Consider the following 17,698-nt stretch of genomic DNA (forward strand, 5'->3'; position numbering starts at 1 on the left):
GCACACACTAGACTTTATCTGCCTTATAGCGGGTTTGCACTATACATCACGATTTGTTCAGGTACCCTGATGCGTGGCCATTTTGACGATATTCAGATGTAAACAGCAGCATGGATTGCACGGTTAATGTACTGAATACACTGTTCTGCTCATTTTTGCTTTCTAAACCACGGAAAAAAATGTGTGGATGCTGCTAACTCATACAGAGAAGGACTTCGTAAGTAGGAAAGGGCACAATAATTTGATAAACTAAAGTTAATAGGTGGTAAAAATACGTACAAGCAGTATTAATTAAAATATTAGTCTTAATATTTTACCTACCTGACCGGAAATGATAAGAACAAACACAAATGTTGTCAAAATTCTTGCCCTGGAAATTCTGGTTCAGTTTGGCCAACCATAAACGCCTTTTGTTCCGCAGACAGTTTTTTGCACTCTTCTCCAAATGGTTTTCCCGGTCCGACCGATTAGTACAGCCCAACACATGACAATAATTGACCATTTTCAGCAGCAATAATCACCTAGCATGTTTGTTTAGATTGTGATTAAAATGCGGTGGTTCTGCAACTGTTTCACACGTTCTGATTCATATAAAGGCATAATCAGAGAAAACCATGACAAACTGAATCCGTAAGAATGCTAAAAAAATCTGTAAGCTTACAGTAGGAAATAATTGTATTGGCAAGTATTAAGATATTTTTAGTATGTAGTTCTATGTAGCTTCACTGTAATTTGTACAAATGAAAAATCTTTACTTAAAAAATAGGTTAAGTAGACCAAGCCATAAATAAGCACAAGGAATACATTAAAATATTTCACCCTTTATTTCTTTTCAACACACTACTTAAATCTGAACTCTTTTACATGAATTCAGTTGTTTTTAACATGTATTAGTAAAAGCTTTGCTAGGAGTCCTCTTGACTGATGTCCCCTGGTTATAATTAGTGCTTCACTGCAGAAAACATCTGAAAAAAACATCTTGAGTTAAAAATGAAAAACCGAGTAGAATTGCAAAAGGACCAAATAGACAAAATATAATTCATTGAAAAAAATTACTGCCATATTTATGGTTCTGCTTCTTGTGAAACAACCCATTTTGTAGGAGCACTGATGTTACAAATGCCAACACTGTCCTTCTTAAAGGTGTTCAATAAAATTTCTTTTAATTTACATAAATAGTTTATAAATCTGTTAAATTTAGATAATATTGTAGTGTCTTCTGTTAAACATTTTTTCACTCTTCACAAAACCTTTCAAGTCTTTTTCTTTAGTATTTTTAATGCACAAGTTTAAATACACCTTGGAATATAATATTTTTAATATATATATATTTTTTTTTTCAAATGCTACCGGTAATCAAACTCAGACCGCTGCCTCTCAACAAAGACGACAGCCAAACTGAAACAACATCCTCACGATATTACGATTGATAAGTCTTAACCAAGGATTGAATTCCTGATTCTCAGCACCACACTTGGTTCCCAAAGTGCTCCGAAAACCGACATTATCATCGCCAAGATTGATTTCAGCATTCAAGGATGGTTTATCACTAAAATATGGACTCAAAGTGACTTTTTCCATCTTGAAATTGGACATAAGCACTCCCATCTGGCTTTATTCTCTGGCAGGAGGGACACGTGGACGTACGGAAAGAGGCCGGAAGACATGGAGTCAAAGATTGCTCATCAGACCCGTCCGAAGTCCAAACCCCTCTTCACAAGCCCCAGTAAGGTGCCAAGTTCCTGCGGTCTCTCTCGTACACGTCAGGAATGACCCCGTATGGTGTCTGGATCATTTTCACAGAGTTCCTGCCAAACAGTTTCCTCTCATACTCAATGAGTTGTCGCCAGAACCCTCCATTAGGACGAATGACGGGTCGGCGGGACTTGACCCAAGCGTGAGCTTCAGCCAGGGAAACTCTGTGGTACTTCATGAGGTAGGCCAAACAGAGCGAGGCAGAGCGGCTCACCCCAGCTGCGCAGTGCACCAGCACGGCTCCCCGTTTGCGTCCCACGCTGTGGATCTTATCCGCCACGCTATCAAAATACAAGGAGATTGGAGAATGAGGCATGTCGGCAAGTGGCACTTTCACATACTCCATGTGTGGCCAGTTGAAGTTGGGCAGCTCGATGGTGGCATTCACCACGCAGGTAATCCCTTTGGACAGGAGGAGGCTGCGGTTGGATGCCACATTTCCACGGCTGAGGAACAGGGAAGGAGTAATCTGGGCGATGCCCCCCAACAGGCTGCTGGTCTCGGGCAGCAGTCGGGGGATGGCCGTGGGCACCACTGAACCGCGGTGGTGGTGATGATGGTGGTGATGGTGATTTTGGTGGTGGAAGAAGCCCTGACTTCGGGAACCCATAGAGGAGCGGAGGCAGGAGACGGAGAAATAGAAACCTTGAGGAGGCGCCAGGGTGTCTTTTAGTTCTCCTTGGTCATCTCAAAGCGAATGATGATATCATTGGGTGCACCTGAAAAAAGCAAAGCAAGAGTCAGTTTGCTTGGAAGAACAAGTAGACAAACCCCTGTTAGGAGGTTTACAGCAGGGGTGTCCAACCCTGATCCTGAAACGCTTCCATCCTGCAGAATTTAGCTCCAACCCTATATCAAACACACCTGGACCAGCTAATCAAGGTGTTCAGGGTTACTCTATAATTACAGGCAGGTGTGTTGGAGCAGGGTTGGAACTGAAGTCTGCAGGATGGTAGATATCCAGGAGCAGGGTTGGAGAGCTCAGGTTTACAGCATATGTAGGGTTATGAAGCTACAACCTTCTGGTTAGTCCAGGAGCCTCATTTATACACACGTACAATTAGATTTGATACTTAAAGGGTTAGTTCACACAAAAAATACAATTCTGTCATTGTCTGCTCACCCTCATAATGTTTCAAAACTATAAGACCTCATCTTCATCTTCGAACACAAATTAAGATATTTGTGATGCAATCCGAGACCTTTATTGACTCTCCATAAACAGCAATACAACTGACACGTTCAAGGCCCAGAAAGGTAGTAAGGTACTCATGAACGCATGTCAAAGACTGACACGGACGAATTTGTTCAATAAAATTGCTATCTTTGGTTTCGCGCAAAAAGTATTCTTGTAGCTCCATAAAAATTAGGTTGAACCAATTGATGTCACATGGACTGTTTTATCGATGTCTGCCTTTCTGGGCCTTAAACGTGGTAGTTTTGTTGCTGTCTATGAATGTCCAGAAAGCTCTCGGATTTGATCAAAAATATCTCAATTTGTGAATGAAAGTCTTACAGGTTTAGAACAATGCAAGGGTCAGTAATTAAAGGATTAGTTCACTTTCATAACAACAATTTACAGATAATGTACTCACCCCCTTGTTATCCAAGATGTTCATGTCTTTCTTTCCTCCTTCGTAAAGAAATTGTTTTTTTTGAGGAAAACATTTCAGGATTTCTCTCTATATAATGGATATGTATGGCGCCCCGAAGTTTGAACTTCCAAAATGCAGTTTAAATGCAGTTTCAAAAGGTTTAAAACTAAATAAATTGTCAATTTGTTTTGAAAATAACTGATCGTTTCACCAGATAAGATGCTTCTTCCTCAGCTGGGATCGTTTAGAGCCTTTTGAAGCTGCATTTAAACAGCATTTTGGAAGTTCAAACTTCAGGGCGCCATAAATATCCATTTTAAAGAGAGAAATCCTGAAATGTTTTCCTCAAAAAAACATCATTTCTTTACGACTGAGGAAAGAAAGACATGAACATCTTGGATGACAAGGGGGTGAGTACATTATCTGTAAACTGTTGTTATGAAAGTGAACTAATCCTTTAATGACCATCCCTTTATTTCCAATAGATTTAATCTTACACCAAAAATGAGGAACAAATCTGGATTTAAAGGCAAAAACTGAGATGAAAATATTCTTATGCATATTCCAACTGAAGAGCATGTGTACAAACCGTTTGTGCTTGTATATACCAGTAAATAAGGGCGTGCTCACAATAGCCATGGTTGCCTTGTACCTAACCCAAGTGTGATTCTTTCCCGCCCATTTTCCAAGTTCCAAGTATTTTAACATTATTACAGATGCAGGTATTGATTATAGAGGAATGTGCAGCTTTACTTGTACACTACAGTTGCTGTTCATCAATAAGGTGAGAACCATATCTGTTATAAAGCTAAATATACTCAAATTAATTGAAAAGTGTACTAAGTAGTAACGTAAGATGTTTGTTGTGGTAATGATGACAGCAGCACACGCAAATGTGGTAGCTATTCTTATGGTGTATAAGAATAAATCAAATTAGCGATAATTCATGTTACTTGAATATTCACATTTTGTTACTTACTCTAGATTACTTAAGTATTCGACTAACGCAAATATTTGTGTTACTCAAATATTCACATTGCGTTACTCACACTAGATTACTCCAGTATTCGAGTAACAAGAATATTCATGTTACTCGAATATTTGCATCGCGTTACTCACAGGATGCAGAAATTAATTAAAAAGTGTACTATCAATGTAGTAACAGAAGATGTTGTCCTAATGATGACAATAGCACACACAAATGTGGTAGCTATTCTTATGGTGTGTGCACATTGAAAGCGAAGCGAATATTCGCATCACATTACTCACTCTAGATTACTCAAGTATTTCGAATAAAGCAAATATTTGTGTTACTTGAATATTCACATTGCGTTACTTGCTCTAGATTACTTCAGTATTTTAGTAACGAAAATATTCATGTTATTCAAATATTCGCATTGCATTACTCGCGGGATGTATGAATTGATTAATAAGTGTACTATCCAAGTAGTAACAGATGTTTGTTGTCATAATGATGATAGTAGCACACACAAAGGTAGTAGCCATTCTGTGCTCCACTCTAGATTACTCCAGTATTCGAGTAACGTGAATATTCATTTTACCTGAATATTCACATTGCGGTACTCTCGGTAGATTACTCCAGTATTCGAGTAATGCGAATATTTTTGTTACTTCAATATTCCTATCGTGTTACTCGCTCTAGATTACACTAGTATTCAGGTAACAAGAATATTCATGTTACTCGCATTGCGTTTCTTGCAGGAAGCAGGAATTAATTAAAAAGTGTACTATCCAAGTAGTAACAAAAGATGTTTGTTGTCATAATGATGACAGTAGCACACACAAATTATTATAAAAACTATTCCATGCTCCGGTGCAGTAAGCAATTACGGTGTGGGCATAGATTCATTTTTTTAATCTAGATTAGTCTCACTGTAATCTTGGAATTAATCTAGATTAAAATGGCTAATTTGAATTCTGCCGAATGCATTCAGAATATGTGTGCTACCCAAATAATGACTAAAAGTAAGTCTTTGAGAACGGGTTTCTCAAGCCAGGTGGCGCATTAGACCAGGGGCTCATCTCCTGTTTCCAAAATGCATCACAAACTGCTTGACAATTTCATTTACAACACAATTAACTATACAATCTTGTGTAACCAACTATTCCTACACTGCATGTACTTCTGCGTAAAAGGCTGCGTGACGTGCGCGTTGCAGTTAAATACACAGACGCGCACGGGCATGGATATCTGCGTGCATAGTCTTCGTTAAACTGCGTTGCTTTTAGAAGCATCAATTCAGTTGTTGCATATAGTTTAATGTCTTTAATTCGGGATTATCAAAGTAAATTATAACTCACGCACGTGCCCCAGTAAAAAGGGTCTAGCAACGCCTCTGCCCTGAAGCAAACCCGGCGCCTTCATAGCTGGATCCATGTTAGCACGTCTCGTTTGATGTGGTAATTTCACAGTAGGCATACACACAGGTTCGAAGACTCGTTCTCACCCCCTACAGTGCAATTCGGCTAGGTATACATCCGCGCTAAAATATCAAGGTGAAAGTCATCATAGCTTGCGTAGTATAGACCCAGCTCCCAACCCAACTTTGAGAATAGATTAACGACGATATTTTTTTTATCGCCCGATAAGAGTCTCACGTTTACGCAGCACATTAACGCCGATAACAGCCCACCACTAATATATATATATATATTGTTTGAAAGAACATTTTGGTAACTGTTCTGTGTCCACTAGTGATGGGACAAAGCATTTATTTTGAAACATTGATTCGTTTCATGATTCACTAACCTCTGAAATAAAATTAACAAATCCGCTAATACCAGTAAATAAGAAGCGTCAGGTTGGTATTATTTTATTCATTTTTAAGGCTTGTTTAGTTTGCTTTATGGAGAGCTTGGTTAATCGAGCTAATACCTACTACTCTTAGTTTTATTATACAAATGTATCAGTAAAAATGTCTACAAATTTATAACATTGATTCGAAAATCAGAGAAAAAAACTTTGGGCCCTATTTTAACGATCTAAGTGCATGGTCTAAAGCGCACGTGTGTCTTATTTCCCATTTTCTTCAAAAGCCAGTTGTGCTTGCATGCTTTACATGGTGTAATTTGCAAGACCAAAGACTGAATGCTTCTCCATGTACACAATAATAATCTTTAACATTGTAATCTTTTCATTTTTAATATTTGGCATGTTTGTGTGCTGCTGTGCGTTTCAGACCACCATGCCCATGGGCAAACAGATGGGCGCAAGTGCATTTGATATTTAAACAACGTGGTGCTGGATGTGAAAATTATCATTTTTCGGGTTGAAACTAGTGAAAAGCGAGTTTATGAAGCGGTGTTTCAAAAACATCCATCACAAGCGTTCACAGTTAGGATCGACCTATGCACATCTTCAGAACTTTACCTGCTGTGCCATGGAAATAAGTACTCTATTTTAAACTGAGGACCTTTTCAGAGTCCAACAAGGTCTTTTACAAGCGTTGATGACTGAAGCTTCCTTGTTGATGGTAAAAGACAACATTAGCATGGCTGAATGCTGGTTTAATGGACTTAATTACTGTATGTACCCAAAAGATGTGCCCTTTCTGTCAGACTCTTGTCCCTCGAGCTATGCATGAGAGTGTGGGGGCCATGCAGAGCAAGTGTTTACTGAAGCCTGCAGGACCCTTATTAATCAAACCAAGAACAAGGCTTGAAACCTGTTATAAGCAAATACACTTGGTCAGACAGAAAGCCTGATGTATCGCACAGAATAACAGGGCAGACTTGTATTCTAGAAGAGAAAACATCTTTTTGGTGCCGTAAAATTTTCTTTGACAATGATTTAACAAAATTATGATTTTTTTTTTCTACACAAAAAAAACTAATCATTGATTTCAAAAAGCATGTTTGGCAAATACAGGTAATTTGCCATTGAAATATGTTTTTTTTTTTTTTTTTTACATTTATGACTGGTCCAATCCCCCTTAAAACGTTGCATGCTTGTTTAGAATCACCTGTCGAACGTGCTCAACAGGTTTTGTGAAGTTTTGATTTTTCATTTAGGCTTTATAGGCTTTTGGGTATATTAAGACAGGCCCCTTTTCTAAACGCCCCAGTTATAGCTTCCCAAATGGTAAATTATTGATCTAGAGAGTCCAGAGAATTGTACTGCAGTGTTTCTTTCTAGATTGAGCGAAAAACCTAGGACTAGTTCGCAAAAGTAAGTTATTTACATCCTCTCAATCATAATGGTTTGATTGACAGTAGTGGTTTTAGAGGCAAAAGTCGTTTGAAAAAAGGTCTATCGTATGATATGAAAATTGGGCATATGTGTGAAAAAACATGCTACAGACAATTGTTTATGCCCTGGAAAATGCGATATTGCCCCCAGTGGCTGATTTCTTTTAAATTTTTCACAGACCTTTAGGGCCATGAGTCAAACAGGCCCACCGAGTTTTGTTCTGAACCTTGTCTAACAGGTGCTCAAAGTTCATCAGTCTACGGCGGCCATGTTTTTGAGATACGCAAATGTCCTTTGGACCAAAAGTGTGCATACTGATATTTACATCAACAGGACAAACGATTGCGTAGTTATGGCCGTTTTTGTTTTTTCCCTCTTATAGGGCCACAAAGTGGCCAAACTCCGCAACTTTTTTCACATTTCCTCAGATTAAGCATTGAGTTTGACGAAGATATTTAAATCTGTTCAAAAGTTATAGCCATTTAAATGGTTGTGTAGTTCTGTTTTTTATGTTTTATCCCTCTTATAGCGCCACCAGGTGGCCAAGCTCTGCAACCTTTTTCCACATGACCTCAGATTTAGCTTACATACGTGATGAGTTTGGTGAAGATATCTCAATCTGATATCTGTTCAAAATTTGTAGCCATTTTACTAAAAGTGGCCCTGCTGCTTTAAAAGTTTTGGCATCCCTTTGTTACGGTGAGTCGAAAGTTTAACTTTTTTGATAATTATTGATATTTACTCTCCAGAGAATCTTCCTGCACTGGTTTGATTCTGTTGGGGCGAAAAACCTAGGACTAGTTCGCAAAAGGTGATGGATGAATCTGATTACGACGAACGTTTTAGGAGTTATGATCGATTTTGTACTTTTGATCGCTGTAGTGCCCCCTTCAGGCCGATTGGGGTGAACCTTGGTAATGTAGAGAGAGTGTGAGTACTACCATCCCTCCAAGTTTCAAATCTCTAAGATGCACGATCAGTTTTACTGGGAGATCCTTGGCCATTCTAACAATTACAATAGGATTTCAGCGCTACGTGCTTGAACCCCTGAAAAGCATGCACTATGAACTTTAAATTTGGTCATGGTTTGGTTCAATTTAATTAAATAATTTTGTTCTACAGACATTTACAATTCAGAATGTATTTCATGGTGCTTACTTATAAAAATTACTACATACGCTTGGCAAGGTTTCATAAAATAAACATAAACAAAAATGTCTAATTTACTGAAAAAATACTAATATTTTAATGTTTTCCAAGCCAGATGGAAACTAATAGAAAGCATAACTGGCACAGTAATAGTGATGTAATGAGTTGACAAGTGTGCGTTTATAGAGTATTTTACAAGGGCTTTGAATACAACTAGGCCAATCACAATCAAGAACCGGAACTATCTATTTTATTACTCCCCCTTTGTAAGAAATGCATAAAATGTATTCTAACTCTGCTTTTTTCTGCACTTAGTTTTAAGAACTTATGACAATTTAAGAATCCTTCAGATGCAGTCCATTTCTTTTTTATTTTATTATCAATTCATTGTTACTGCTAGCACACCCTGGCAGCAAGTCCAAGGTTATCCAACTTTTTCTTCACTGAGGGAAAAATGTAATTCCCATCACATTATACCAAAATCCTCCCGAAGGTTGAGCCAAGGCCATGATCAGATCTTTATTCTGGAAAATGCAATAAATGTTTTAACATAGATGAACTTCGGTTTGAGAAAGTGTAATTTTTCAAGACTTCTTGTCAAAACGGCCTCTAATTTAAAAATCATACTATATCATAATTGATGCTCTTTTGTCAGATAAATGCATTACAACGCATGCATTTTTACATCTAGTTAACGTCTAAAATTACTACAAATTGCAAAGTAGGAGTACTTCCAAAAATGCTTGGCATTTCTAGGGGGTTTAACTAACAAAAGTTTCTTTGTGTTTAGAGTAAAGGCAAAGTTTCACGGCTGTAAGAAACCTCTTTGTCTTCTAAAGATGTGACTAAAGCACACAGCTGAAGGTTGTGTTCTGGACCCGATGATGTTCTCAGGTAACGCTCATTCGGCCGTCAATTTTGGCCCTCAGACACCCCTGTGGATTCCAAGTGTGCTGAAATCTGCTTCCTCCAATTACTGGGGGTCGAGTCGCTGGCAGGCATGAAAAACAACTGAATGTAGAGCATCTGTTTTTGCCGCCTACCTTTCATACATCAGCATGTTTTATTGAAGGACAGACGGTCTACTTACGGCTTGTGCGCTGTTTGTTGTTCCCCATCATGCCTGAGGGCTCTATATCATTCATTCCTCTCAATATAAAGCAAGGGGCTCTGACCCTTATTAGCATGCCACAAATATAAAACCAGTCGTGTTAAATAAGAATTACATCTGATGTGCAAACAGCACCTGTGATGGTTGCTCCTCCCTTGATGCTCTACAGCAACATGTGGCTGCTTCTTCTGTACGTTTCTCCATTTCTATCTCTCTTTCACCATGCATGCACACTAAAACTAATTAATTGCATTAAATTAACACATTAAAGTGACAGCCCTATCATATTCCTGTAATGCATAAAGATTTGGCACACAGTGGCAAAAGGACTATCAATTTATGGTGGTGTCCTTGTGCCCAGTAGTCTGCTACTGTGTTTGCATTAATAAAACCCATCTGCCCCAGTTCGTGCTGACTGTCTCCCTGAGCCTTCCTCTACATCAATGAAAAACAGCCTGCCTGCCATTCTCATGGGACTCTGATCGCAATAACATCTACAGTCTCTAACATCCCTTTCAAACAGGGCAGACAATCTCTCTCGCTGGCTGTCACTCATTTTTCACACTGAAATCACGGAAGATTGGATGCCGTGTGTGGTGCCCCACAAACTCTTCTTCACAGCTTGTGGGCTTGTTAACACAAAAGGGCAGTCGGTGTCATTGTGTCTAAGTGTTCTTGAGTAAATTGGTGTGCAATCCACCTGGCTTAATGGAATAGTTGACCCAAAAACTAGCTTTCGAATCAAATATGGTGCCATGATCATGTCAGTTCAGATGTCATTTGTTCCTGCATGAATTGTGTCATTTACTTAAACTGATGTTGTTCCAAAGTTTTATGACTTTCTTTCTTTTGTGGAACGTAGAAGATATTTTGAGAAATGTTTTGTTTTTACCACTGAAGTCAATGGTAACCTATTGAAGCCTGTTTTCGTCACTGAATAAAGAATTAAAAAAAGGTAATCTTGCAATTTTATCTCACAAATCTGACTGTTTTTATCAGAATTGTGAGATATAAACTCAAAAATCTGTGAGTTATAAAGTCAGAATTATAAAATATAAACTCGCAATTATGAGTTATAAAGTCAGAATTGTGGGATATAAACTTGCAGTTGCAAGAAAAAAATCTGAATTGCGAGATATAAACTTGCAAATCTGACTTTTTTCTTAGAATTGGGAGATATAAACTTGCAAATCTTTCTTTTTTTTCTCAGAATTGGGAGTTAAAACTCACAATAACGAGTTATAAATTCAGAATTGTGGGATATAAACTTGCAAATCTGACTTTCTCAGAATTGTGACAGACTCGCAAATCTGACTTTTTATTCTTAGAATTGTGAGATATAAACTCGCAGTTGCAAGTAATGTCTAATTCTGATGGGGAAAAAGATTGATGTTTGTTTTAGAACTGCGAAAATCTCATAATTCTGAGTTTTTGTGAGTTTATATCTTAGAATTCTGAGGGAAAAATTAGAATTGCAAGGTTTCACAGAATAATGTCATACAAGTTTGGAAAAGACATTAGGGTGAATAAATGATGACAGTATTTTCAATTTTAGGTGAACTAACCCAACAGTGGAAGGGAAGATTATTGCGAAAATGGGTTAAAAACATCTTTCTGGTGCCATGACCCTGTGACTACTGTAGGTGTTGAAGAATAAAGGCTTGATATATAATAGCAAAGATGAACCTCAGCAATCCAAAGTGCTGGTAGAGTCAAAGGCCTCACAGCTGACTATCACAGCTATTTATACAAGTGAGTGAGTGGAGCAGTGGGAAGAGAAGAAAGAAAGGAAAAGAAAAACATCAGAGGCCTGATCTTTTTTTTTGTGCTTTGTGTTGCTTCTAAACATATAGCATATGTTTAGCAATATGAAAATGTTGTCATCTACGTCATTGATTGCTTTTTTTATGTCACAAAAAAAAATTGTGAAATACTTTACAATGAAGAAAAGCATCAAGCTTCTAGCTTCAAAAAAGAACAAACAACCTTGATAGAAGTGGTCCATATGACTCAATACTCTGCAGTGGCTCTCAAATCTAATTTCCATTTTTGCATTTTCCAAATTTGCTGCATCACATCTGTGTATGAGACACAGATGTAGCCTACAGGGGAAAAAAGCTACAAGATATCTTCTTTTATGTTTTATGTTGGAAAGAAAGTCATAAAGGGGTTTGGAATATGCAAATTAAGACAGAATTGCAACTATTCCTTTAAAGCCCAATATGTGCTTCTACTATTTTATCATCAAAACACACTTGGGGTAAGTGTTTATGAAAATGCGCTAAAAAGACATCACCCTGTATATTACACGTAAATTAGAAGCAACAACTCAACCTTAAATGAATGCCTTCTCCATTGGGAGCCAAGCAATTCTGCTACACACACAGTACTTAATTTTCTCCACCTGTGGAGTGGCGTGAACACGTATTCTTGGCATGACAGTAATGGGCTGCTGTGTCAACCACACACACACACGTACAGGCACTCATCATCTCAGTGTGTGTCTGTGGGTCTGTCAACACCAGTGCACATCACAGATTCAGTGCCGCAGGTCTCCGATACCGTGTGTAGAAATTCTCCCAGAGTCTGATTCCACCTCCGCAAGCATTAATGGGAACGAGAGACACCTGCTGAGAAACACGAGCCCTAAAATGGCAGCCCTTCTTCCACACCAAATGTGGAAAACAGGAAACTCAACCTGAGCCTTGTTTACGCTACCAGCTTAATCTTGTCAATAGCCTAATGAAACAATCCATGCTCATTCAACAAGTGGCTGCAACCTAAAGCATTAGTGGCATTTCAAATGTTATTTTCAACCATTTGAAAGATTACGTTTTAATTTACTAAGTAGATTATCTATCTAATTGGCCCATCAGTCCAGTTTCCCCTTAAAAATAGGTTTTCTAGGGGCGATCATAGAAACCGCAACACTTATTTTTACATTTCTATGCATTTCTAATTATTATTTTAGGGTCAAGCAATTATTATTTAAATGGAATATGCATATTCCAGTGGTAGAAGGGTGGTTGATTGCATAAAACAAACTGAATTTCAAAATTTTCACAATACATCCACCTTATTCTTAAACACGGAAGTAAGCCTATGGATAGAGGGTTTGCACTTACGTCACGGTTTGTTCATTTACCTGGATGTGCAGCCATATTAGCGATGCTCAGATGTAATCAACTTAATTAAGATATTAACCTAATATTTCACCTACCTGACCAGAAATTATAAGAACAAACATGAATGTTGCCAAGATTCTTGCCCTGGAAATCCTGGTTCAGTTTGGCCAGCTACAAACGCCTTTTGTTCCTCAGACAGTTTGCACTCTTCTCCTTGATTTGTTATAACTTTTGGCAGTATACAGTACACAATAATTGACCATATTTAGCAGCAAAATATGTGAGCTTCGTTCGGTTCAGTGGCATTGTTTAAGTTCAGTTACGCCAATATGGAAAACCCTCTATAGGGAAATAAAGAGAAAAATAACAACATGCAATAAACGGTAAAACTGTTTGCACTCCAAACCAGTCTGTTCATAATTAAGATAATAGGCTACATTAAAATAACATGGTAAGACACACCAATTTGCAATATCAAGCAGCAAAATGAGCTGTTTTGTATGGCTAAAAATGGACACGGAAAAGTTAGGAAGCCTCACTCATAAAATTTACAGATGGCCGCGCCCGTTCTTACCCCCCCCCCCCCCCCCCACAAAAAAAGATGGATACATATATTTGAACACTACTAAAAAAAAAAGATTTGATCACAAATCAGATATTGCCAGTTTACAGCTTACAGGGATTTTAAATTGTAAAATAATTATTTGGCCATATACTTGCATATTTGGTTTATCCTACAGGTGTGAATGGCTGTGAAAAGTCTCAAAAACCTGTAGGCTACTGAGATGTCAAAGGTAGCCTATTTATTTAACTCAAGTTTCTGGAGTGCTCTTATTTGTTTGAGTGAACAGCATGGTCGATGAAAAGCATTCATCAGAACAAGCTGGCTGAACCTAAGCGATGATAATAATGGTTAAGCCAACACTGAGGTGAAAGGAACAGGTTGGTGCCAGTGACTGACTGAGTGTAGATCGTATTCTGTTGCATTGAGCGCCTCATGTCTGACTCAGTCACGCACATCAACCTGTTCAATCAATGGCATCCATGACATAAATTCAAAAAGGCATTTGAATGCTTAAATGTTTAAATTATACAGAATATCTACAACTGATACCTACGCTGAACCTGTTGGCTGCCTAATTTGCAACAATAGAGTACGTAGTTCAAACTCTAGTGAGGGAAAATCATTGAAGCATCATTACCAAAACATCGCGGAAAATTACAACTATTCCGCGAACTGTTTGTGTTCACTTATTGAGACGAGGATTTTCTGTTTCTTTCATTTTCAAACTGAATAGGCACAGCGTAAGCAATTCTGTCGGACAAACACTCTAAATGCCTTACATCCGAAATGTAAAGACATAAAACATCACAAAAGCTGTATTTAGTCTACAGTTGCGTCAACATAAGCGTAGACTCTGTTAAATAAGATTACTCGTGTTCCTCTGACCCAAAGAACAGACTTAACTTACCTCACACACAAAACATTGTCCTCGGAATTTATACTCGGGTTACACATTCAGCCGAAGGCAGAATTTCTCTCTGTCACAGCGCAAACAAGCTGATATTTCGCAAATATTCCGTAAAATCTGACAACTCTGCGCGCTTCCCCGTGATGGAGGTGAGCGCGCGCGCGTATCTATGGTGCGTATGACAACAGGAAATTTTCTATTGGGAAAACATACGCTTAAAGAGCTCAGAAGCGCCTCCCCCGTCCGACACTACAGCCAGTCAGTCCTCATACTGACACATCACGATCCACACTCAGCTACAAATATGACAAGACATTCCCAAACATCATGTGCAAATGAACATGACGCCACTGAATAAACTTAATGAGCCTCAGGCGCGTCATGTTTACGAGGGTGATGCAAATAAACAGCTCATCTGACTGGAATTTAGAATATAATCCCTATTAAACTGATTTAGTCTTGCTGGATTATTTTACTACGATAATTATTTAGACCAGTTGCCATACGTGTGTCAGGTAAACAACAAAGCAAAGGAATCGTAACTTTTATCTTAACGCCAATTTATAGATCCCTTTAAAGGAACGGTTAAATAACCGTCATTATTTAAAATCCCGTCAGTATTTATTTATTTTTTTGGGACATAAAATGTCTTATTTAGCGTCAAAGTTTTTGATTGGGGGTTCTGTAGAAAATACAGATTATAAAACGACGCCGTTATTTTGAATTTTCATGACATGACTTTATACTTAATGGAGTGTTAAGTCATCAATTGGCCATATTGGCGGTAAAGAACGTAAACAATGCCACTGAACTGAACTAAACTCGCATATTTTGCTGATTATTGCTGCTGAAAATGGTCATTATTATCATGTTTTGGGCTGTACTTATGGGTCGGACCGGGAAGAACATTTGGAGTACTACATAGACTGCCAAAAGTTATAACAAACCAAGGAGAAGAGTGCAAAAAATTGTTTGAGGAACAAAAGTCAAACTGAACCAGGATTTTCGGAGCAATATTCTTGACAACATTCATGTTTGTTCTCATCATTTCTGGTAAGGTTGGTGAAATATAAGGCTAATATCTTAATTAATAGTATAAATGTATGTATCTTTACCACCTATTAATTTTAGTTTTTCAAAATATTTTGCCCTTACCTGCTTACTAAGTTGTTCTCTATATGATTTAGCAGCTTCCACATGTTTTTTCCTGTGGTTTAGACAGCATAAATGAGCAGAACAACGTATTCAGTAGTACATTAACCGTGCAATCCTTGCTGTTGTTTACATCAGAGTATCTCCAATATGGCCGCGCATCCGGGTAACTGACCAAACCTTGACATAAGCGCAAACCCTATATAGTGATAACAACCCAGAGAAATGATATCGTTGGAATACGTTCAGAATTATTTATTTTTTCAGCTGATAAACAATCAAAATCAGAATCCATCCTGCTCAAGCAGTTAAAGCGGTAGACGACAAAACTACAACACTCACTTAAAATAAACAGATTGTATCATTCCGTAAAAGTGGGCGTGGCCATTTGTACATTTTAGGGACTGGCTTTTGTCCACTTCCACCTATTTTTAGCTGTACAAAACAGCTTGTTTTGCTGCTTGATATTGCAAATTGGTCTGTCTTACTATATTTTAATGTATTATCTTAATTATAACACCCATGTTTGTAGTGCAAACAGTTTTACCGTTTACTGCACTGTTCTTCTTTTTGTTATTTGCTTACAAAATGCGCACATTTACAGAAAATGGCTTACTTCTGCATTGAAAAACAAAGTCATACAGACTTGGAATGAGGGTGGGTAAATTCCTATTCATATTTCTCTGCCCACCCATTGGATGAATGGATGGATTTATCCTTGACTCATACATAAATAGATTATGAAACAGGAGGGCTCAAAGAGTGAGACTGAAGCTAATTCCGACCTGCAAGATTCATTTTCATCTGTCTGGAAGTGCGACACTTTACAACTGTATCATTAACACTTAAGCCAGAACATATTGGCATGAGCGCTTTCTGGAATGCCACGTCTCTAACACCAACATCATGCTTATCGAGGTCAGAACACTAGAATCAACAGCAGGCAATTTAATGCTAAGCTTCAGTCTCAGATGCTTTGCTTTTCCATCGCAGTGCTGCCAGCATTTCAGGCATAGAACTCAAGCCCTTTATTTGAGATATCTCACCTCAGAGGCAACACAGAGCTGTACTGTTTGGATTTCCAGCATAACTGTGAACGGTCTGAAAAGAGAGAGGACAAAGACTGGTAGAGTCAGTGGCACACCTGATACTCTCTGCTGGGGAGAGAGAGCTCCAGCCCAGGGGAGGGTCACTGCTTTTCTGCTTTTCTGCTTTTCTGTAGCCCTGAACAATACAGACAGCGAAACTGCTGGTAAAAAAAAAAAAAAAAAAAAAACCTGCTTGTGTGAAGGATGATGCAGGATACTGTAATTTCTCGCGATTTCTTTTAAAGACCACATGAAAGTAAAACGAAAGGTTTGTGTTTAAATTCAATTCATGTCTATTAGGTTTTAATGTCACTTATATGCTAGTGTACTTCTAAAAGTTAACAGTTAGCAGATATATACTGGGTCCTTCCATGTCAAATCAACCATTTCAGAAGCTTCCCACTTCAAATTTTTGATTTTGTTAATTTTCTGTAGAAAGACAAACATACGTAGTGATGAAAGCCAAATTATTAAATGTCAGTGATGTGTATTTACCGAGTAATCCACTATTACAACTTTCACCTTATATTTGGAGCCAAATTACAGGGGTGTAAAAATGACTTTAGAAAGTCGGCAGCATCGTTATTTTATTTTTACACAGAAATTGGTAAGTCTGTTAGTAAAATCTGTCGACTTTAGCCGTCTTTGTTGGATTATATGCCAACGGTGACACTTCAAAAGTGGCAAAAAGGACTTCTTGTGTTTTTTGCCTCAAGTTTACATGCCTGTAACTTGAGAAGTATTAAAGATACCTTAATGTCCTTTTAGATTCTGGTTCTTAATGAACTTTTCTTTTGGTATCTTTGTTTTAAAGGCCCTCAAATGATTCGGTTCCAGAGATATGGAGATCTTAATGTGGCTCCATGAGCAAATTTTTACACATTTTCAGTGGTCAAAAACCAAAAGTGGGTCATTTTGCATACACTCTTAAAAATAAAGGTGCTTTAAAAGGTTCCTCACAGTGATGCCATAGAAGAACCATTTTTGGTTCCACAATGAACCATTCAGTCAAAAGTTCTTTAAAGGACCATCTCTTTCTTA

At 38.0% G+C, this 17,698-nt stretch overlaps 1 protein-coding gene across 1 annotated transcript; it reads right to left on the reverse strand.

The window, feature by feature from the left end:
• Positions 1 to 809: 809 nt before the first annotated feature.
• dusp14 (dual specificity phosphatase 14) lies at positions 810 to 14,687 on the reverse strand. The gene is made up of 2 exons (XM_073818148.1): positions 14,418 to 14,687; positions 810 to 2,474 (listed from the first exon to the last, which is right to left on the reverse strand). Exon 2 carries the CDS (start codon positions 2,363 to 2,365, stop codon positions 1,715 to 1,717), a length of 651 nt encoding a protein of 216 aa, XP_073674249.1. The 5' UTR covers positions 2,366 to 2,474; positions 14,418 to 14,687; the 3' UTR covers positions 810 to 1,714.
• Between the last annotated feature and the right edge of the window lie 3,011 nt (positions 14,688 to 17,698).

Source organism: Garra rufa, chromosome 14 (genome assembly GCF_049309525.1).
Source record: "Garra rufa chromosome 14, GarRuf1.0, whole genome shotgun sequence".
NCBI classification, from domain to species: Eukaryota; Metazoa; Chordata; class Actinopteri; order Cypriniformes; family Cyprinidae; genus Garra; species Garra rufa.